Source organism: Anomaloglossus baeobatrachus, chromosome 3, assembly GCF_048569485.1.
Source record: "Anomaloglossus baeobatrachus isolate aAnoBae1 chromosome 3, aAnoBae1.hap1, whole genome shotgun sequence".
Taxonomy (NCBI): domain Eukaryota; kingdom Metazoa; phylum Chordata; class Amphibia; order Anura; family Aromobatidae; genus Anomaloglossus; species Anomaloglossus baeobatrachus.
In genome coordinates, this window is record NC_134355.1 from 19,704,555 (window position 1) to 19,728,497 (window position 23,943).

A 23,943-nucleotide genomic window follows, 5' to 3' on the forward strand; every position below is an offset into this window, starting at 1 on the left:
GTGGGTATAGATGATATCTAATATTTGGGGCTTTGCTTATCATCTATTAGCCCTGGTGGCTCAGGCATGACCCCAATAGGTTCAAAATTCCCTGCAAATCATTATTATAACAAATCTTTATAGAGAGCAGAAGCCATAGAGCTGTGATGAATTCACCATGGAATCAATGGTGCATTATAAACAAATATTAATAATAATGAATTCCAGCTTTGAAGAGCTCCCCCTAGTGGCGGTTGCAGAAATAATTTTTTTGTGACACTGTCTCTCCTAACCCAATGGAAGCAAAGCAGCCTCCAGCCCACCCTGGACAATGTTTTTCCCTAAGATAAGAGGAACACCATAAATATAGGAATGCTTGTGCCAATGCAGACAGTCCCGCACGGCAGCATGCGTGCCCCCAATCAGTGACCTCCCTAATCTTCACCCAGAGGATCCGTCCTTTTCAAAGACTTTTCAGAACTGCGGCCAGGAAGGGTGAAGTCTGTCAAGAAATGATGCAAATCCTTGGGCTGAAACAACGTTATTACGGAAAAACAGGTGCGGAGCTGAGTCGGCATCTATAGAATTCAATGTATCGACAGTCTGAGGACTTCAAAAAAGGCCAAACTGCTGACTTCCAAGACGCCCGGCACACGCTTAATATTCATCCCATCACCCTCTCATCAGCAGCCAGCGCCATCCATTACTTATCACTCTCTTGTCTAACACATTTCTAAAGGAACCGCTGCAAAAATACTAATTAAAGGGAAACACGCCTCATTTTTCCAGGAGATGTAGCAGAGCAATATATATATTTTTTGGGTTTAAGGTCCTGTTGCTTCTCCAGCTTTAGTGAAGGCTCGTGTTCCCCATGAAATAACAATGCCAGAACATCTCTCCTTATAATTATATATCCCTCAGTTATTCCTCCTGGAAATTAACTAGTAAATGGACCATGTATAGGACTGAGTTTCTGCACAGTAACAGCGCCAGCACGGATTGGGAATGTTCAGAAATTAATTCCGTCGCTGGTAACATCCAAGTGTCCATTTTTTAATGAATTTTTCAGTAGGAGTAATGGAGGAACAGGAAAAAAAATAGATTATTAAGGATTGATGTTTCATGAAGGTAGTAGTAGCATAGACTCTGTCCATCCAGGATTGGGGAGGCCCAACGATGCCAGCGACTATTTCAGCTGGATGTGCGTCCCTGCAATACACGCCATTGGCAACATTATTACAGGATGGGCCCAGGAGGTGGGACAGTATACCAGGAAGGGGCCCATAATGGGGACAATATATCAGGAAGGAACACTGGATGGGGTACATTTTACAAGGAAGGGGCTCAGGATGGGGAATATTATACCAGGATGGGGCTCAGGATGGGGAATATTATACCAAGAATGGGCTCAGGATGGGGAACATTATACCAAGAATGGGTTCAGGATGGGGAATAGTATACCAAGAATGGGCTCAGGATGGGGAACATTATACCAAGAATGGGCTCAGGATGGGGAACATTATACCAAGAATGGGCTCAGGATGGGGAACATTATACCAAGAATGGGCTCAGGATGGGGAATATTATACCAAGAATGGGCTCAGGATGGGGAATATTATACCAAGAATGGGCTCAGGATGGGGAACATTATACCAAGAATGGGCTCAGGATGGGGAATATTATACCAAGAATGGGCTCAGGATGGGGAATATTATACCAAGAATGGGCTCAGGATGGGGAATAGTATACCAAGAATGGGCTCAGGATGGGGAACATTATACCAAGAATGGGCTCAGGATGGGGAATATTATACCAAGAATGGGCTCAGGATGGGGAATATTATACCAAGAATGGGCTCAGGATGGGGAACATTATACCAAGAATGGGCTCAGGATGGGGAATATTATACCAAGAATGGGCTCAGGATGGGGAATAGTATACCAAGAATGGGCTCAGGATGGGGAACATTATACCAAGAATGGGCTCAGGATGGGGAATATTATACCAAGAATGGGCTCAGGATGGGGAACATTATACCAAGAATGGGTTCAGGATGGGGAATATTATACCAAGAATGGGCTCAGGATGGGGAACATTATACCAAGAATGGGTTCAGGATGGGGAATATTATACCAAGAATGGGTTCAGGATGGGGAACATTATACCAAGAATGGGCTCAGGATGGGGAACATTATACCAAGAATGGGTTCAGGATGGGGAACATTATACCAAGAATGGGCTCAGGATGGGGAACATTATACCAAGAATGGGTTCAGGATGGGGAACATTATACCAAGAATGGGCTCAGGATGGGGAATATTATACCAAGAATGGGCTCAGGATGGGGAATATTATACCAAGAATGGGCTCAGGATGGGGAACATTATACCAAGAATGGGTTCAGGATGGGGAACATTATACCAAGAATGGGCTCAGGATGGGGAATATTATACCAAGAATGGGCTCAGGATGGGGAATAGTATACCAAGAATGGGCTCAGGATGGGGAACATTACACCAAGAATGGGCTCAGGATGGGGAACATTATACCAAGAATGGGCTCAGGATGGGGAATATTATACCAAGAATGGGCTCAGGATGGGGAACATTATACAAAGAATGGGCTCAGGATGGGGAACATTATACCAAGAATGGGCTCAGGATGGGGAATATTATACCAAGAATGGGCTCAGGATGGGGAACATTATACAAAGAATGGGTTCAGGATGGGGAACATTATACCAAGAATGGGTTCAGGATGGGGAACATTATACCAAGAATGGGTTCAGGATGGGGAACATTATACCAAGAATGGGCTCAGGATGGGAAACATTATACAAAGAATGGGTTCAGGATGGGGAACATTATACCAAGAATGAGCTCAGGATGGGGAACATTATACCAAGAATGGGCTCCGGATGGGGAACATTATACCAGGAAGGGGAAAAGGATGGGGGGCATTATACCAGGAAGGGGAAAAGGATGGGGGGCATTATACCAGGAAGGAATCCAGGATAGGGGATATTTTACCAGGAAGAGGCCCTTGATGGTGGACATTATACCAGGAAGGAGCTTAGGATGGGGGACATTATACCAGGAAGGGGCCCAGGATGGAGGCCATTATACCAGGAAGGGGCCCAGGATTGGATGCATTATGCCAGGAAGGGGCAAAGGATGGGGCACATTATACCAGGAAGGAGCCCAGGATGGAGAACATTATACCAAGAATGGGCTCAGTATAGGAGATATTATACCAGGATGGGGCTGATGATGGGAAACATTATACCAGGAAGGGGAAAAGGATGGGGTCATTATACCAGGAAAGGGCCCAGGATAGGAGACATTATACCAGGATGGGGACAGTATACCAAGAAGGGGCCCAGGAAGGGGGTCATTATACCAGGAAGGGGCTCAAGATGGGGGACATTTTACCAGGAAGTGGCCCAGGATGGGGGGCATTATACCAGGAAGGGGCAAAGAATGAGGGAAATTATACCAGGAATGAGCCCAGGATTTGGGGTATTACACCAGGAAAGGGCAAAGAATGGGGGCAATTATACCAGGAAGAGGCATAGGATGGGGGGCATTATACCAGGAAGGGGCTCAGTATGGGGACATTATACTAGGAAGGGGCCCAGGATGAGGAGCATTATACCAGGAAAGGGCAAAGGATAGGGCAATAATACCAGGAAGGGGCCCAGGATGGGGGGCATTATACCAGGAAGGGACAAAGGATGGGGGCATTATACCAGGAAGGGTCCCAGGATGGGGGGGGAATATTACCAGGAAGGGGCTCAGGATGGGGGCATTATACTAGGAAGTGGCCCAGGATGGGGGAAATTATACCAGGAAGGGGCCATGATGGGAAATATTCTTACTAAAAGTGGCAAAGGATGGGGGTCATGATACCAGCAAGGGGCCCAGGATAGGTGACATTATACTAGGAAGGGGCCCATGATGGGTGCATTATACCAAAAAGGGGCAAAGGATGAGGGATATTATATCAGGAAGGGGCAAAGGATGAGGGATATTATACCAGGAAGGGGCAAAGGATGGAAAACATTATTACCGGAAGGGGGCCAGGATGGAGGGTAATAGTACATTATGCAGGTGGGGGGCAGATCCAAACTATGCACCGGGACCCAGTTGCACGACTGGATACAAGTGCAAAAAAGCTTAGCTGTGAGCAGTATTATGTGGGTACAGCCTGGTGGATTCAGACTAGGATATTCCAATTTATTGGCATCAAGCAGAAATTGAAACACAAAGGCTCAGATTACTTTTTTCCTTTTATTTTTTTATGTAAAAGTTTGTTTTTTAGACATTTTTATTTTTGCACTAAAATTATTATGGCTTCTGCCAGTTTTTTTAGTTCTTATTTTTTTTTTATTTATTCAACAATGTGTGTGTGATTTTGGTTATGCCAATACTTTGGCTAGTTAAAGCACCCCTCCAGAGGGTTTTTTCAGCTCTGGAGTGGCGCTTTAAATCTAAATCCCTCGTCATTTACTCACTTTCAGGCATCTTCACCTTTTATCGCTGCCTCTTTGGTCCTGCGGTGCCAGATGAAGGCCAAAATGAGGCTAGAAGGAGGCCAGAATGAAACACGAATGAGGCCGGACCAAGGGCAGGGCGAGGCTGTAATAGGGCCAGAACAAGGCCAGGACGAGGCCAGAACGGGGCCAGAACATGGCTAGGATGAGGCTGGAACCTGGCCAGAATGAAGTCAGGATGAGTCTAGAATGAGGCAAGAACGAGGCCACGATGAGGCCAGGATGAGGCTGGAACAGGGCCAGGACAAGGCTGAATAGAGGCCAGAATGGGACCAGGCCGAGGCCATAATGAGGCAGGAACAAGGTCAGGGCGAGTCCGGAACGAGGCTGGAATGGGGCCAGACCTTGGCCAAGACAAGGCTGGTACGGGGAAAGACTGAGGCCAGGATGAGGCCAGAACAAGATCAAGATGAGTCCAGAATGAGGCTGGAATGGGGCCAGACCAATACCAATAGAAGGACTGAACGGGGACAGACCAAGGCCAGGATGAGGCCGGAACAAAGTCAGGATGAGTTTGGAATGGGGCAAGACCGAGGTCAAAACAAGGCCGGAACGGGAACAGACCAAGGCCAGGATGAGGCCGGAACAAGGTCAGGATGAGTCCGGAATGAGGCCGGAATGGGGAAAGACAGAGGCCAAGACAAGGCTGGAATGGAGTGAGACCAAGGCCGCAATGGGACTAGAATGTGGCCGGAATGGGAGCAGACTGAGGCCAGGATGAGGCCGGAATGAAGCTGGAACGGGGCTAGACCAAGGTGAGGACGAGGCCGGAATGGGACCAGACCGAAGCCAGGACGAGGCCGGACGGGGTCAGAACGAAGCCAGGACAAGGCTCTCATAGACTTGTATTGAGTTTTGACCCCTGGTGCCTCCATGAAACACTGGAACGGCTGACAGGTCACAAATTGCTGGATACCCACAGGAGCAGTGGTGATAGAAGGTGAAGCTGCCGCTAGGTGAGTATCAGAGCAGGGTCGGGGGACTTGGATTTAAAGAACCACTCCAGTGCAATGGAAAAAAAAAAAACACACTGGAGTGGTCCTTTAATTAATTTAATTTAATTAACATTTTTATCTTTATGTTTGAAGCCAGAAATGTGGGAAAAGGTTGGAAAATTCAAGGGGGCTGAATACTTTCGCAAGGCACTGTACAAAAAGACAAGACAGAAAATCTCTTGTAAAAATGCAATTGATGAATTGGGGCCAAAGTCTATTAGAGAGTTGCAGAAGTTTCCATTATACGATGATCAGTCATAAAACTGTTCCGAGTCCTTGGACCTATAACTTTATATTGGTTCAGAGTTGTTACTTAGGGCCCTGGAGCTGTTTTACAGCCGTCTTCTGTTTCTTTTACTATATATATATATTTTGCAGGGTCGGTTTTATGCCTTCTGTTTGCAGAATAATGAAGCGGCGCCGCTCTGCACTTGTATCAATTATTTGTAAACTTGTAAAAGTAACATAAAAAAGTTTCACCGGAGGAAAGACTAACCCCCCCCACCTCCCGCCTCACAGACGCCGGCATAAAGAGAATGGAGAAGAGGCGCGCAGCTGCAGAAATCTTCACAAGATTTAAGATGTCTCAGAAAGGACGGTTTACGAGTCGGCTCCGGCCCGCTTCCGGAATCACGTCAATGTAGCGAGAAAGAAGTAATGGATGGCTCCGGTGCAGCAGCGCTGCTTTATGGAAGATCTTGGACCTTCAACTACTTTAATCAAAAGGAACTGACAATCCGCAACGTCTCCGGCTCGGCTCGGACCGACGCAAGTCTCAATTTATTGTTCCTGCAGTTGGTTCTCAAAATAAGCTGTCAATCAAAGCTCAGGAAAAAAAAAGCCAAAACAACTTTGTAACTTTCGTCTCCTGAGTAATGATCTGCTGCTATTTTGTTCTAGATTTAACATTGATTTTTTCCTCTAAGATGCGCAAAGTCTAAAAGGCCAAAAATAAAAAAGAGCCCCAGTAAAGGTGCGGATTTGCCCTTTTCCATCCAATTGATACAATTCTGTTCATCCATTTCCTAAAGTGTAACTAAGCTGTCATTTTTTTAGTTATTGATCAGGTGGTGCAAAGTTCTGAATTTTTGTATCATAGCTCCATTACTGTTACATGGAGTTTTGCATAAACTTCGTAGACTGTCATGGCGGCGTTCTGTCATGGCGGTGTTGGGCGCTGTTCAGATTGCAGATTCTGCCACTCCGCCCTATGGTTTCTATGGTTTCTCTGGTGTCTTGGATCAACAAAGGCAGACTCGAGCATCGACCTCGAGTTAATCTCTGCTGATGTGTTTGCTCCTTTAATCACATGATGTGGGGAGGCCTATTATATCTGCTCCCCTCCTATTTATGCTGGTTGAATCCTTCCACCTATGCCAGCTATAGTTTGTCTTTGATGTGTGGTCCCAGACTTTCTGGAGATAGTTGTGCTTTTTGCTTGGTGTGGTTGTACAGTTTACTCCTGTTGTCTTGTTGTTTCCTTCCTGCTCTTGTTTTCCTCCTGAATCTCTTATTGTCTTTACCTTTGTGTGTGCGTGTTATGTAACAGAGTTATGGTTTTCCCCTGTCTCTCTTTATCTGTGGGTTTCATCACACTCTTGTCCCGTCCCTTCCTGGGGGAAAAGGGAGGGGGAATCAGATCAGAACTGGTCAGGAGCAGGACCAGAAAGGAGACTCAGGCATCGCCACTTTCAGGAGTATCCCTGAGATTTGGGATAGCATAGGACCACCTCACTTGAGGGACAGCTTTGGAGCTCCGATATCCCATAGTCACCGTGACAATTACTTCCTTTTGACTCTGAAAGTGCTGGTTTAACTGTCTGGTTCAGTATCTTTTACAAGCTACTTTGAACTGCTGCTCTAGCAAAAATCAGTATTCAGAAATCGTTTACAAATAGAGATAGGCGAACATGAAGTTCAGTGTTTGATACGAACGCAGACTTTTCCAAGAAAACAAAGTTCGTAGCCGGAGTTCGGGTGCTTTAGAAATGCAAACCGCTCGTGGGAGTATTGCTGTGCTTGAGTACGCTAGATGCTCGGCCCAGTGCAAGCCGCTTGCAGTGTTTGAATGGCTCGCACTAGAGGTAACAACTGTATGATCAGATGTAATGTGCAACCCACAAAAAATGGAAAACAACCCCATCCACCCCTAGAAGTGATCTGTTTATGACTGGCTGTATGTGGGCGGAGACCCGAACTGCCCAAATAATGAAGTTCAGCTGAACCAGCAGAACCCAACCTTTCACGGGTCCACTGATCTCTATGTATAAACCCTCTCCCGTCTGAATACTGGGGAGGGAAGGAAAGAAGCACACAAAGTCAGAGTGTTTACAAAAAGTGTTTGACTATGGATTTTTGCTTGAGCAGCAGTTCAAAGCAGCTACTAAAAGAGTGTCCTGTTGGCCTTTGTCTGGCAATAGGCATCTGTATACTATTCTTCAAACTGTATAGTAAAAAGCAGACATTCCTATAAAAAGGGCAACCACAAAAAAAAAATCCTATTGTTGACATAAACCGCTATGTGGCTTCTATCACAGCCCTTGGTCAGAAATATACAGTGGTGTATTCCTTACCTTTGCACTTGGCTCCACATATGAAACCTAAAATGAATTTTCCACATCCTGTTGGGAGATGGTTTATTCTATATGTGTCTGTGTGTAACGCCACCTAATGGTAGTGATGTGAATTACGACCGCTTTAACTTCCTCCAGCCACAATAGCTGACCAGCAGAAAATACAGCTCTACCGACCATGAACAAGACCGACCGTGATGTATACACAATATGTCTACGATGGATTTCAACTCAATGTACATTATTAACCTTTTATTTGAAAGGATCAACCTTCTGGGATAATATTTTTGGAGGAATTTTGGGTGCTTGTCATGGTCACAATGTCACGCTGGGGAGAGGTCAATGTTCCCTCCCATGCGGCAAATTCACCTGTAAGGAGCCATGAACGCAGCAGATGCTCAACAACAAAAGGCCACAGGAGTAAGGACCTCATTGTATATAATGTTTACGCTGCACATACAGGGAAGGATCCATTACATACAATCCCCATAATCAATAACCCTCAGATTTCACCTACCTTCACTGCAACCTTCAGGGGAGGGTCATTAGGAATGGACAATACTTGACCTTCATAGACTTCTCCAAATGCCCCATGGCCCAGACCTCTGCAAAATATCAAGGAGATAAATAGTATTTTCTAATAAAGAGCAGTATTATAGCAGTTATATTCTTGTACATAGGGGCAGTATTATAGCAGTTATATTCTTGTACATAGGGGCAGTATTATAGTAGTTATATTCTTGTACATAGGGGCAGTATTATAGGAGTTACATTCTTGTACATAGGAGCAGTATTATAGTAGTTATATTCTTGTACATAGGGGGCAGTATTATAGTAGTTATATTACTGTACATAGTGGGCAGTATTATAGTAGTTATATTCTTGTACATAGGGGCAGTATTATAGTAGTTATATTCTTGTACATAGGGACAGTATTATAGTAGTTATATTCTTGTACATAGGGGGCAGTATTATAGTAGTTATATTCTTGTACATAGGGGGCAGTATTATAGTAGTTATATTCTTGTACATAGGAGCAGTATTATAGTAGTTATATTCTTGTACATAGGGGGCAGTATTATAGTAGTTATATTCTTGTACATAGAGGGCAGTATTATAGTAGTTATAGTCTTGTACATAGGGGCAGTATTATAGGAGTTACATTCTTGTACATAGGAGCAGTATTATAGTAGTTATATTCTTGTACATAGGGAGCAGTATTATAGTAGTTATATTACTGTACATAGTGGGCAGTATTATAGTAGTTATATTCTTGTACATAGGGGCAGTATTATAGTAGTTATATTCTTGTACATAGGGACAGTATTATAGTAGTTATATTCTTGTACATAGGGGGCAGTATTATAGTAGTTATATTCTTGTACATAGAGGGCAGTATTATAGTAGTTATAGTCTTGTACATAGGGGCAGTATTATAGTAGTTATATTCTTGTACATAGGGGGCAGTATTATAGTAGTTATATTCTTGTACATAGGGGCAGTATTATAGTAGTTATGTTCTTGTACATAGAGGCAGTATTATAGTAGTTATATTCTTGTACATAGGGGCAGTATTATAGTAGTTATGTTCTTGTACATAGGGGCAGTATTATAGTAGTTATGTTCTTGTACATAGGGGCAGTATTATAGTAGTTATATTCCTGTACATAGGGGGCAGTATTATAGTAGTTATATTCTTGTACATAGGGGCAGTATTATAGTAGTTATATTCTTGTACATAGGGGCAGTATTATAGTAGTTATGTTCTTGTACATAGGGGCAGTATTATAGTAGTTATGTTCTTGTACATAGGGGCAGTATTATAGTAGTTATATTCTTGTACATAGGGGCAGTATTATAGTAGTTATGTTCTTGTACATAGGGGCAGTATTATAGTAGTTATGTTCTTGTACATAGGGGCAGTATTATAGTAGTTATATTCTTGTACATAGGGGCAGTATTATAGTAGTTATGTTCTTGTACATAGGGGTAGTATTATAGTAGATATATTCTTGTACATAGGGGCAGTATTATAGTAGTTATGTTCTTGTACATAGGGGCAGTATTATAGTAGTTATATTCTTGTACATAGGGGCAGTATTATAGCAGTTATATTCTTGTACATAGGGGGCCGTATTATAGTAGATATATTCTTGTACATAGGGGCAGTATTATAGTAGTTATGTTCTTGTACATAGGGGCAGTATTATAGTAGTTATATTCTTGTACATAGGGGCAGTATTATAGTAGTTATATTCTTGTACATAGGGGCAGTATTATAGTAGTTATATTCTTGTACATAGGAGCAGTATTATAGTAGTTATATTCTTGTACATTGGAGCAGTATTATAGTAGTTATATTCTTGTACATATGGGCAGTATTATAGTAGTTATATTCTTGTACATAGGAGGCAGTATTATAGTAGTTATATTCTTGTACATAGGGACAGTATTTTAGTAGTTATATTCTTGTACATAGGAGGCAGTACTATAGTAGTTATATTCTTGTACATAGGGAGCAGCATTATAGTAGTTATATTCTTGTACATATGGGCAGTAATATAGTAGTTATATTCTTGTACATAGGAGGCAGTAATATAGTAGTTATATTCTTGTACATAGGGGCAGTATTATAGTAGTTATATTCTTGTACATAGGAGGCAGTAATATAGTAGTTATATTCTTGTACATAGGAGGCAGTACTATAGTAGTTATATTCTTGTACATAGGGAGCAGCATTATAGTAGTTATATTCTTGTACATATGGGCAGTAATATAGTAGTTATATTCTTGTACATAGGAGGCAGTAATATAGTAGTTATATTCTTGTACATAGGGGCAGTATTATAGTAGTTATATTCTTGTACATAGGAGGCAGTAATATAGTAGTTATATTCTTGTACATAGGGGCAGTATTATAGTAGTTATATTCTTGTACATACCATAGGAGGCAGTATTATAGTAGTTATATTCTTGTACATAGGAGGCAGTATTATAGTAGTTATATTCTTGTACATAGGGGCAGTATTATAGAAGTTATATTCTTGTACATAGGGGCAGTATTATAGTAGTTATATTCTTGTACATAGGAGCAGTATTATAGTAGTTATATTCTTGTACATAGGAACAGTATTATAGTAGTTATATTCCTGTACATAGGGGGCAGTATTATAGTAGTTATATTCTTGTACATAGGGGGCAGTATTGTAGTAGTTATATTCCTGTACATAGGGGGCAGTATTATAGTAGTTATATTCTTGTACATAGGGGCAGTATTATAGTAGTTATATTCTTGTACATATGGAGCAGTATTATAGTAGTTATATTCTTGTACATAGGAGCAGGATTATAGCAGTTATATTCTTGTATAGGGAGCAGTATTATAGTAGTTATATTACTGTACATAGGGGGCAGTATTATAGTAGTTATGTTACTGTACATATGGAGCAGTATTATAGTAGTTATATTCTTGTACCTAGGGGCAGTATTATAGTAGTTATATTCTTGTACATAGGGGCAGTATTATAGTAGTTATATTCTTGTACATAGGGGCAGTATTATAGTAGTTATTTTCTTGTACATAGGAGCAGTATTATAGTAGTTATATTCTTGTACATAGGAGCAGTATTATAGTAGTTATATTCCTGTACATAGGGGGCAGTATTATAGTAGTTATATTCTTGTACATAGGGGGCAGTATTGTAGTAGTTATATTCCTGTACATAGGGGGCAGTATTATAGTAGTTATATTCTTGTACATAGGGGCAGTATTATAGTAGTTCTATTCTTGTACATATGGAGCAGAATTATAGTAGTTATATTCTTGTACATAGGGGCAGTATTATAGTAGTTATATTCTTGTATATAGGGGCAGTATTATAGTAGTTCTTGTACATAGGGGGCAGTATTATAGTAGTTATATTCTTGTACCTAGGGTCAGTATTATAGTAGTCATATTCTTGTACATAGGAGCAGTATTATAGTAGTTATATTCTTGTACATAGGGGCAGTATTAAAGTAGTTATATTCTTGTACATAGGAGTATTATAGTAGTTATATTCTTGTACATAGGGGCAGTATTATAGTAGTTATATTCTTGTATATAGGGGGCAGTATTATAGTAGTTATATTCTTGTACATAGGGGCAGTATTATAGTAGTTATAATCTTGTACATAGGGGGCAGTATTATAGTAGTTCTATTCTTGTACATAGGAGCAGTATTATTGTAGTTATATTCTTGTACATAGGGGGCAGTATTATAGTAGTTCTATTCTTGTACATAGGAGCAGTATTATAGTAGTTCTATTCTTGTACATAGGGGCAGTATTATAGTAGTTATATTCTTGTACATAGGAGCAGTATTATAGTAGTTATATTCTTGTATATAGGGGCAGTATTATAGTAGTTATATTCTTGTACATAGGGCCAGTATTATAGTAGTTATATTCTTGTACATAGGGGCAGTATTATAGTAGTTATAATCTTGTACATAGGGGGCAGTATTATAGTAGTTCTATTCTTGTACATAGGAGCAGTATTATTGTAGTTATATTCTTGTACATAGGGGGCAGTATTATAGTAGTTCTATTCTTGTACATAGGAGCAGTATTATAGTAGTTCTATTCTTGTACATAGGGGCAGTATTATAGTAGTTATATTCTTGTACATAGGAGCAGTATTATAGTAGTTATATTCTTGTATATAGGGGCAGTATTATAGTAGTTATATTCTTGTACATAGGGGGCAGTATTATAGTAGTTATATTCTTGTACATAGGAGCAGTATTATAGTAGTTATATTCTTGTACATAGGGGCAGTATTATAGTAGTTATATTCTTGTATATAGGGGCAATATTATAGTAGTTATATTCTTGTACATAGGGGCAGTATTATAGTAGTTATATTCTTGTACATAGGGGCAGTAGTATAGTAGTTATATTCTTGTATATAGGAGCAGTATTATAGTGGTTATATTCTTGTACATAGGGGACAGTATTATAGTAGTTATATTCTTGTACATAGGGGGCAGTATTATAGTAGTTATATTCTTGTACATAGGGGCAGTATTGTAGTAGTTATATTCTATGATTTTTACCATTGTTCCCTCTTTTTGTTTTTCATGCAGATGAAGTGTCTCTGAGTATAATGATGGTAAAGTGTTTTGCATCTTATTTGCATTTCTTGGATTGTTGTTTTTTTCTGTTATTTCTTCTGGTTCATTGTACATCCAATCTCAGAAAAACAGCAGTTTTCCTCCCTCAGAGCTGTTGATCCTCTGTATATATCATTACTATATGAGGTTTATCAGGGTAAGAGACAAATCACCCCTGTACTGAGAGGCTGAATATACAGAAGTTTTGGTTTCACCTTATAATTTATTGATTGTTTATATATAAATGTCTGGGCTTTGTTCTTCTAGATATTTTTAGTTTAGAAATCCTGAAAAATAATGAAGACTGACATTCAAAATTTTGTGAAGGAAAAATGAATCGTATCTATCCCTCTATCTATCCATCATCCAGACACCTCTCTCTCTATTGATCCTTCTATTTATCCTCCCACCCACCCATGCATCCATCCATTTCTCTATCTATGCATCCATACATCCACCTCTCCACCCATCCATCCATCCTCCCGTCCATCCATCTACCAATCCACCCATCCACCCATCCATCCACCCATCCAATCACCCATCCATCAATCCATGCATCCACCCACCCACCCATCCATCCACCCATCCATCCACCCATCCACCCATCCACCCATCCATCCACCCATCCATCAATCCATGCATCCACCCACCCACCCATCCATCCACCCATCCATCCACCCATCCACCCATCCAATCACCCACCTATCCATCCACCCATCCAATCACCCATCCATCAATCCATCCATCCACCCATTCACCCATCCAATCACCCATCCATCCATCCACCCATCCATCCACCCATCCAATCACCCACCTATCCATCCACCCATCCAATCACCCATCCATCAATCCATCCATCCACCCATCCACCCATCCAATCACCCACCCATCCATCCACCCATCCATCCACCCATCCACCCATCCAATCACCCACCTATCCATCCACCCATCCAATCACCCATCCATCAATCCATCCATCCACCCATCCAATCACCCACCTATCCATCCACCCATCCACCCATCCATCCTCCCGTCCATCCATCTACACATCCACCCATCCACCCATCCATCCATCCATCCATCCACCCATCCATCCTCCCGTCCATCCATCTACACATCCACCCATCCACCCATCCATCCACCCATCCATCCACCCATCCATCCTCCCGTCCATCCATCTACACATCCACCCATCCACCCATCCATCCATCCATCCACCCATCCATCCACCCATCCACCCATCCATCCACCCATCCACCCATCCAATCACCCATCCACCCATCCAATCACCCATCCATCAATCCATCTATCCACCCATCCATCCACCCATCCATCCACCCATCCATCCTCCCGTCCATCCATCTACACATCCACCCATCCACCCATCCATCCACCCATCCATCCACCCATCCATCCTCCCGTCCATCCATCTACACATCCACCCATCCACCCATCCATCCATCCATCCACCCATCCATCCACCCATCCACCCATCCATCCACCCATCCACCCATCCAATCACCCATCCACCCATCCAATCACCCATCCATCAATCCATCCATCCACCCATCCATCCACCCATCCACCCATCCATCCATCCATCCACCCATCCATCCACCCATCCACCCATCCATCCACCCATCCACCCATCCAATCACCCATCCATCAATCCATCTATCCACCCATCCATCCACCCATCCATCCACCCATCCATCCACCCATCCATCCACCCATCCATCCTCCCGTCCATCCATCTACACATCCACCCATCCACCCATCCATCCATCCATCCACCCATCCATCCACCCATCCAATCACCCATCCATCAATCCATCCATCCACCCATCCATCCACCCATCAATCCACCCATCCATCCACCCATCCACCCATCCAATCACCCACCCATCCATCCACTTATCCAATCACCCATCCATCAATCCATCCATCCACCCATTCACCTACCAATCCACCCATCCATCTATTTCTCCATTCATCTATCCATCCATCTACCAATCCCATCCACCCATCAACCCACCCACCCACCAACCAATCCTCCCACCCATGCACCCACCCATCCTCCCACCCATCCATCCAGCCATACACCCAACCATTTCTCCATCCATCCATCCATATCTCTATCCATCTCTCCATCCATCCATCCATCCATCTGTCCATCCATCCATCCATCCATCCATCTCTCCATCCATCCATTTCTCCACTCATCCATCCATCCATCCACTCATCCATCCATCCATCTCTCCATCCATCCATCCACTCATCCATCCATCCATCCACCTCTCCATCCATTCTCTCATCCATCCATCCTCTCATCCATCCACCCATCCCTCCATCCATCCCTCCATCCACCCATCCACCCATCCACCTCTCCCCTTTCTGTCACACGGTGACTCTCCCATTATAGGTGATTTTCGGCTGCCTCAGTCCGGCAGTGATTACATTATTATCGTCTCTGGACCTGTCATCTGTCCTGGAAGGATTTCTTATATAATTCACAGAAATTGGGGATTCTGACATTCCCAATAACCCGCTGGTGGCAGAGACTTCTATCTGCTTTGATAGCTCTTGGTTTTTGTGCGGCTGAGTTGGCGGAGTCGTGTTCCCCGGGGTGCACACGGAGCTTAGTGACAGGCTCTGGCCACTGCCGGTAACACATTGATAATTAGGGCCAGCAGCAGGACGGTCTCGGCTCCCGGTCTCCGTCTTTCCGTCCTCGGACCCTTCTGACAGATTGACTTGTGACTCCGGCACCGGCTCCTTCTGCGGCCGCTCATCAATTCCGGACGAGGAGTGAAGTCTCGGCAGAGATCTCCTTCTTTATGGCTCACGTTGCAGGACTGTAGTTAATCTCTGGACCCGGCAGCGGAGAGTTCATGGAAGTCAATGCAGCTAATGCACAGATCCATCATGGGAAATTTCTCCCGACTTTTAGTAATAGATCGTTACTATTCTGCAATATCAATTTATCATAGGGCGGAATAGACTTCTCTTTGTTATGGACCGTTTTTATATACAGTGGTGTGAAAAAGTGTTTGCCCCCTCCTGATTCCTTATTCTTTTGCATGTTTCTCACCAAACAAATGTAAGAGAACACAAAATGCAGATTATAAATGAAGGCCTTTATTATTAACTCCTTCATCCCCGGGCAATTTTCCAGTTTTCCTTTTTTTTTTTTTGCTCCCCTTTTTCCGAGAGCTGTAACTTTTTATTTTTCCGTGGGTAGCCCGCAGGGATTACAGTGACACGATCCATAATGTATCCAGTATGTCATGTGTCGTGAAGAGGTTAAGGGATAGAGATATCCCAACTTACAAGGAAAGAAAAAGTGATGCCCCCCTCCTCTTAAAACATTAATTAACTGTGGTTTATCACATCTTTGGGAAGCTGAGTTCTATTTCCCCAGTCATACCCAGACCTGATTACTGTCATACCTGTTCTCAATCAAGAAATCACTTAAATGGGACCTGCCTGACAAAGTAAAGTACACCAAAAGATCCTCAAATGCTGAAGAAATTCAGGAACAAATGAGAAACAAAAGTAATTGTGATGTATCAGTCTGGAAAAGGATATAAAACCATTTCTAAAGCTTTGGGACTCCAGCGAACCATAGTGAGAGCCATTTTCCACAAATGGTGAAAACACGTAACAGTGCTGAATTTTCCCAGGAATGGCCGGCCGACCAAGATTACCCTAAGAGCGCAGCGACGACTCATCAAAGAGGTCACAAAAGACCCCACAACAACATCCAAAGAACTGCAGGCCTCACTTGCCTCAGTTAAGGTCAGTGTTCATGACTCCACCATAAGGCCCGTTTCACACGTCAGTGAAAAACACAGACGTTTTTCACTGGCGTGTAAAACACGCACATGTCCCTGCGTGTGCCGTGAATCACGGCACACGGGGGTTGTCTAAGTGCAATCCGGGCTCCGTTCTCCGTGGCCCGTGATTGCACTTAGAAATCAACTCACCTGTGCCCGCTCCCGCTCTCCATGGTGCTGAATCCTCCCACGACGCAGCATCCGGCCGGCGGTGACCCCCGCAGCAGCTGCTTCCGGGTCAGCTGTGTAATCAGCCGGCTTAGAAGCAGCAGGGAGAACGGGCTGCAGAGAGCGCGGCTGAAGCCGGGTGAGTTAAAATGTTTATTATTTTAAATGCACGTTTTTTTCTGGCACGTGTTTCACTGATCACACCACTGCGTGGTCCGTGGAACATCAGTGATGCCAGAAAAAAATGGACATGTCTCCGTGCGGCAATCACGCACACGCGGGTACACCGCACGGAGACACATGCAGTGAAAAATCACTGATGTGTGAGCAGACCCATTCATTATAATGCGTCCGCGTATGTCAGCGATTCTGGTACGTATAAAAAAAAGCACAAACGTACCAGAATCACTGACGTGTGAAAGGGGCCTAAGAAAGAGACTGGGCAAAAATGTCCGGCATGGCAGAGATCCAAGACAAAGACCACTGCTAAGCAAAAAGAACATAAAGGCTCGTCTCAGTTTTGCCAGAAAACATCTTGATGATTCCCAAGACTTTTGGGAGAATACTCTGTGGACTGACGAGGCAAAAGTTGAACTTTTTGGAAGGTGCATGTCCCGTTACATCTGGTGTAAAAGTAACACAGAATTTCAGAAAAGGAACATCATGCACACAGTAAAACATGGTGGTGGTAGTGTAATGGTCTGGGGCTGATTGCTGCTTCAGGACTTGGAAGACTTGCTGTGGTCAATGGAGCCATGAATTCCGCCGTCTACCAAAAAATCCTGAAGGACAATGTCCGGACATCTGTTCCTAACCTCAAGCTGAAGCGCACTTGGGTTATGCAGCAGGACAATGATCCAAAACACACCAGCAAGTCCACCTCTGAATGGTTTAAGAAAACAAAATGAAGGGTTTGGAGTGACCTAGTCAAAGTCCTGACCTTAATCCAATTGAGATACTGTGGCCTGACCCTAAGATGGTGGCTCATGCTCGGAAACCCTCCAATGAGGCTGGATTACAACAATTCTGCAAAGATGAGTGGTCAAAATTCCACCATAGCGTTGTAAAAGACTCATTGCCAGTTATAGCAAACACTTGATTGCAGTTGTTGCTGCTAAGGGCGGCCCAACCACACGGACTCATGGATGGATATATAGAGAATGTTTCCTTAAAGGAAAAAAAAAACTGATTTCTATGATTTTAGACTAAAATATTACATTTCAATTTGTAGAATATATAATATTGTGCTATTATTTTTTGTTACTAATGGATTTTTTTTTAACACTTTAAAATCCCTCCCTAGTGGCGGCCATATTGGAGGCTCCGGACTTGTGCTGTCTACATAGGGTGTGCGCATAAAGGCAGCCACAATGAACGGCACCTGAAGATCAGGAGGTGGCGGGGGAGCTGTGATACGTATCCCTATGTGTGTATATAGTGTTATTATTCTGCCTTATATATGTCGCGGGCGGAGGAGGGGACGCTGCGCTCTCCCACTGCTCGGGTCCGGCCGCTGCTGCTGCGGCTGCTGCTGTTCGGTGGTGGCTCGAGCGGTGGGCCGGATCCCGGGGACTCGAGCGGCGTTCCTCGCCCGTGAGTGAAAAGGGTGGGGATTTGATTGTGGGGATTGGATATTGTCCGTGACGCCACCCACGGTTGTGGTGATATTGGTGACACCACCGCTGCTCTGGACGGGGATCCCGGGAGCGGTGACAGGGAGCAGCTTGGATGTTAGTTCTCCCCTCCGTGGGTAGGGGGTTGGTTGTCCCGGGGCCCGGTGATTGGGTAGGGATGGATGGCAGGCGGGTTACGGGGCCTGGCGAGGTGCAGGGTCGCGGGGGCAGTGCTGTGCCGCACGGCACGGTGGTACTCACTCAGCCAATGATGTACACAGAGTCTCCGGTAAAACACACGGCTGGATGGACGGGTCCCACAGGCGGCTGCGGTGTTGTTTCTCCTCCCGGCAGGTTGGTGACTGCCTTTCCCTGCACCTGAGTAGTGTGTACGGTTCCAATGGGTTCCCACCGGTAACCCGCTCCCCAGCTTGGATGGGTGCTGAAGGAGCCCCTTTTGCCCGCAGGCTCTGGCCCTGGGAACTTTAGCCTTGGTGGTGACTGTGTTTCCCTCTCTTGGTTGGACTGTTGCCTTCTGTCGGGACTTGGCTGCTGGGAAACCTTGGAGGTTCCCTTCGCTAACAGATCTGACAAATTCACGGCGACTCCTAGCCTTGTCGGGGTCCGTAAGCCCCTGACGGATGGTGCTGGCTTCTCTTAGCGTACCGGTCCGGTACCGCCGGGCCACCGCCCGTCCACGGTCCTTACGGTTAGCTCCAATAGGCCACTCCTGTAGACGGTCACCACCGTCTGCCAACCTTGCTGATCCGTCCGGGCCACACCCGGACCAACTTCAGGCTTCTCTACTACTACTTCCCTCCTTCCACTTTCACTTCCAAAACTGATCTGCCTACTTTTCCCGCCTCCAGGACTGTGAACTCCTCGGTGGGCGGGACCAACCGCCTGGCCCACCCCCTGGTGTGAACATCAGCCCCTGGAGGAAGGCAACAAGGGTTTTTGTCTGACTTCGGTGTGCCTGACCGGGAGTGTGGGGTGTGTTGGTGTAGTGCTCGTGACGTCCTGGCTTGCCCAGAGCGCCACATATACACAACCAGCAGATGATGACACGACTCTGCTTCACTTGTGCTAGTCTATACGGCAAAGCTGACAAGTGAGCTGTGAATTACAGGAAGTATCAGTGTAGGAGATCTACAATATCCAAAAAATAAACTTTAAAAATGAACTTTATAGGAAAAAAAAATGAATTAAATGATCTGTAATTTTCTACTAATAGTTCCTTCCTGAAGGAATGAAGCTAGTTTTTGTTTTTGGTAAAGAACCACAAAAAGCAAAAAAATAAATCTGATGTGGCCTCAGTACATAACATGCTATAGTTCTCTGGAGTTCCCCTTTAAGGGGCTACTTGAGCTGCCATTGATATTAGGATCAGTGGTTGATCGCCGTTCGGTGCCGTGATATCGGCCGGGGATGATGATGATGATGATGATTAGATATGATTATCGGTCGTTACCGTATCAGGGAGATGTTCTTCCGCGGCACCTCCTTCAGGTCTCCGATGGACGTCACTTTGCCAGCGAAGCAGTAGTTGGGGTTGTAATCGGTCATGATGGTGGAGGTGCGGACTTTGCTCAGCTTGTAGTCGGGGCTTTGTAGCTCCATCTGTATGGCCTGGAGCTCCTGGTGCTTCCTGCGGTACACTGAGATACAGAGAGACAGCGGTACAATGTATCAGGTGCATCTCTACTGCCCTACGAAAGTGTATCCAAGCCTGTGATGTCTCCTATGCCAATGTACCTAAGCTTATCATGTGTGATACCGTTAGCTGAGCCATATATCTACGGTAAGCCTGTATGATACCATCTGTTTGTGTATCTAATCTTATGTGTGACATTTTTTGCTGAATAGTGTATCTAAGCCACGTGTGTACCACATTACGGGCACATCCTCCTGGCCCTCGCCCATCCTAACCGTACCAGCTGCTATCAGTCCGGACATCATAGACCTCATTATATTCCGCTGTGAGCTGCTGTCACCGGAGCGCTGCTGGAGGCTATCACCGGAGCACTGCTGGAGGCTGTCACCGGAGCACTGCTGCAGGCTGTCACCGGAGCACTGCTGGTGGCTATCACCGGATCGCTGCTGGTGGCTATCACCGGAGCACTGTAGGCGGCTGGCACCACAGCGCTGCTGGAGGCTATCACCGGAGAGCTGCTGGAACCTGTCACCGGAGCGCTGCTGGAGGCTATCACCGCAGCGCTGCTGGTGGCTGTCACCGGAGCGCTGCTGGTGGCTGTCACCGGAGCGCTGCTGGTGGCTGTCACCGGAGCGCTGCTGGTGGCTGTCACCGGAGCGCTGCTGGTGGCTGTCACCGGAGCGCTGCTGGTGGCTGTCACCGGAGCGCTGCTGGTGGCTGTCTCCGGAGCGCTGCTGGTGGCTGTCTCCGGAGCGCTGCTGGTGGCTGTCACCGGAGCGCTGCTGGTGGCTGTCACCGGAGCGCTGCTGGTGGCTGTCACCGGAGCGCTGCTGGAGGCTGTCACCGGAGCGCTGCTGGTGGCTGTCACCGGAGCGCTGCTGGTGGCTGTCACCGGAGCGCTGCTGGTGGCTGTCACCGGAGCGCTGCTGGTGGCTGTCACCGGAGCGCTGCTGGTGGCTATCACAGGAGCGCTGCTGGAGGCTATCACCGGAGCGCTGCTGGTGGCTATCACAGGAGCGCTGCTGGAGGCTATCACCGGAGCGCTGCTGGAGGCTATCACCGGAGCGCTGCTGGTGGCTATCACCGGAGCGCTGCTGGTGGCTGTCACAGGAGCGCTGCTGGTGGCTATCACAGGAGCGCTGCTGGAGGCTATCACAGGAGCGCTGCTGGTGGCTATCACCGGAGCGCTGCTGGTGGCTGTCACCAGAGCGCTGCCGGAGGCTGTCACTGGAGCGTTGTGGGCTACTGTCACTGGAAAGCTGTAGGCGGTTGTCACTGGAAAGCTGTAGGCGGTTGTCACTGGAAAGCTGTAGGCGGTTGTCACCGGAGCGCTGCGGCCATCAGTCACCAGAGTGCTGCGGGCTTCAGTCACCAGAGTGCTGCTGGTGGCTGTCACCAGAGCGCTGCCGGAGGCTGTCACTGGAGCGTTGTGGGCTACTGTCACTGGAAAGCTGTAGGCGGTTGTCACTGGAAAGCTGTAGGCGGTTGTCACTGGAAAGCTGTAGGCGGTTGTCACCGGAGCGCTGTGGCCATCAGTCACCAGAGTGCTGCGGGCTTCAGTCACCAGAGTGCTGCAGGCGTCTGTCACCAGAGCGCTACGGGCGTCTGCCACCAGAGCGCTGCGGGCTTCAGTCACCAGAGCGCTGCGAGCATCTGTCACATTTAGATAAATGTCGTTTTCATCTAATGGAGACTGGAAGGTTTCTATACAACCAGCAGGAGAGCAACTGTGCCAACCAGAGCCGGCAAGTGAGGAGTATATAGTATATACTGTAATAGATGACACCATCCATGCCTCGCACAGCAGTGATCCCCATGGATGAGTTTTGCAGCTGCGGCTTTTTTGCTTCCTACCATTGTTGACTCCTCTTGCCTCTGCCCTTGTCCTAGACTCCCCATTGTCCTCTCGGATCCTCGTCCGGATCTATGGAGCTACCAGCCCTATACCGTGCGTGTGGACTACACAATGATGGGTGTTATCCTCCTGCAATTTGCTGCTAACTCACCGATCATGATACCAGAGAAGGCCAGGATGAGGGCGGCCACGAGCCCGGAGGTCACGATGGACAGCACCAGAGACAGGGGCAGGTGGGTCTCCTGGGCCGACTGCATCTGATCGTCTGCAAAACAAAAGCAACAATTCCACAGGATTATTTCTCCTTATGCAACATTCTGATTCCAGAAACATCAAACAAATCATCGCTGGTAATAATGACCCCAGCGTCACCATCATGGTCCGAGATAACGGAGTGAGGAAAGGAATCGCAACGAGAAGACGACCAAACGCTCCAACCTATGTCTCCAGGTCCCACGTCAGAGGGCCTCTAAGCAGCTGTTGTGTTACATCGGGGAATACTATGTGCTCTGAGGTTGTGCTAGTGGGCACTGTGATGACGAGGGCCTGGACCACACGTCAGGAGAGGATCACCCACTGGTGCTAGTGGGCACTGTGATGATGAGGGACTGGATCACACGTCAGGAGAGGATCGCCCGCTGGTGCAAGTGGGCACTGTGATGATGAGGGCCTGGATCACACATCAGGAGAGGATCGCCCGCTTGTGCTAGTGGGCACTGTGATGATGAGGCCGAGGATCACACGTCAGGAGAGGATCACCCGCTGGTGCTAGTGGGCACTGTGATGACGAGGGCCTGGACCACACGTCAGGAGAGGATCACCCGCTGGTGTTAGTGGGCACTGTGAGGATGAGGGCCTGGATCACACGTCAGGAGAGGATCGCCCGCTGGTGCTAGTGGGCACTGTGATGATGAGGGCCTGGATCACACATCAGGAGAGGATCGCCCGCTTGTGCTAGTGGGCACTGTGATGATGAGGGCCTGGATGATGTCAGGAGACGATCGCCCGCTTGTGCTTGTGGGCACTGTGATGATGAGGCCGAGGATCACACGTCAGGAGAGGATCACCCGCTGGTGCTAGTGGGCACTGTGATGACGAGGGCCTGGATCACACGTCAGGAGAGGATCGCCCGCTGGTGCTAGTGGGCACTGTGATGACGAGGGCCTGGACCACACGTCAGGAGAGGATCGCCCGCTTGTGCTAGTGGACACTGTGATGACGGGGACCTGGATCACACATCAGGAGAGGATCGCTCGCTGGTGCTTGTGGGCACTGTGATGACGAGGGCCTGGATCACACGTCAGGAGAGGATCTCCCGCTGGTGCTTGTGGGTACTGTGATGACGAGGACCTGGATCACACGTCAGGAGAGGATCGTCGGCTTCTGAGCATTAGATTTGTGGTGATGGAGCCGGTGTTGGCTTGGTTGGTTGGGTGCGTTGACGTCTGGGCGGCCCCTCTTACACCTGGAGACCACCGCTCCCTCCACATTACTGACAGCACAGGGGCCGATAGACACGTTCTGCAAACAGCTCCTCATAGCTCATCTTCCAGGTCCGCGGTCAG

The 23,943-nt window shown here is 46.2% G+C and overlaps 1 protein-coding gene across 2 annotated transcripts in view; it reads right to left on the minus strand.

The window, feature by feature from the left end:
* The window catches only part of ALK (ALK receptor tyrosine kinase), a 946,570-nt gene that overhangs the window by 55,774 nt on the left and 866,853 nt on the right, over positions 1–23,943 (minus strand). For both annotated transcript variants that reach the window (XM_075339043.1, XM_075339042.1), the window contains exons 19-21: positions 22,530–22,643; positions 20,341–20,527; positions 8,617–8,704 (exon numbers count right to left, since the gene is read on the minus strand). In XM_075339043.1, the coding sequence (XP_075195158.1) occupies positions 8,617–8,704; positions 20,341–20,527; positions 22,530–22,643 (389 nt within the window). The remainder of the gene's footprint in view (positions 1–8,616; positions 8,705–20,340; positions 20,528–22,529; positions 22,644–23,943) is intronic.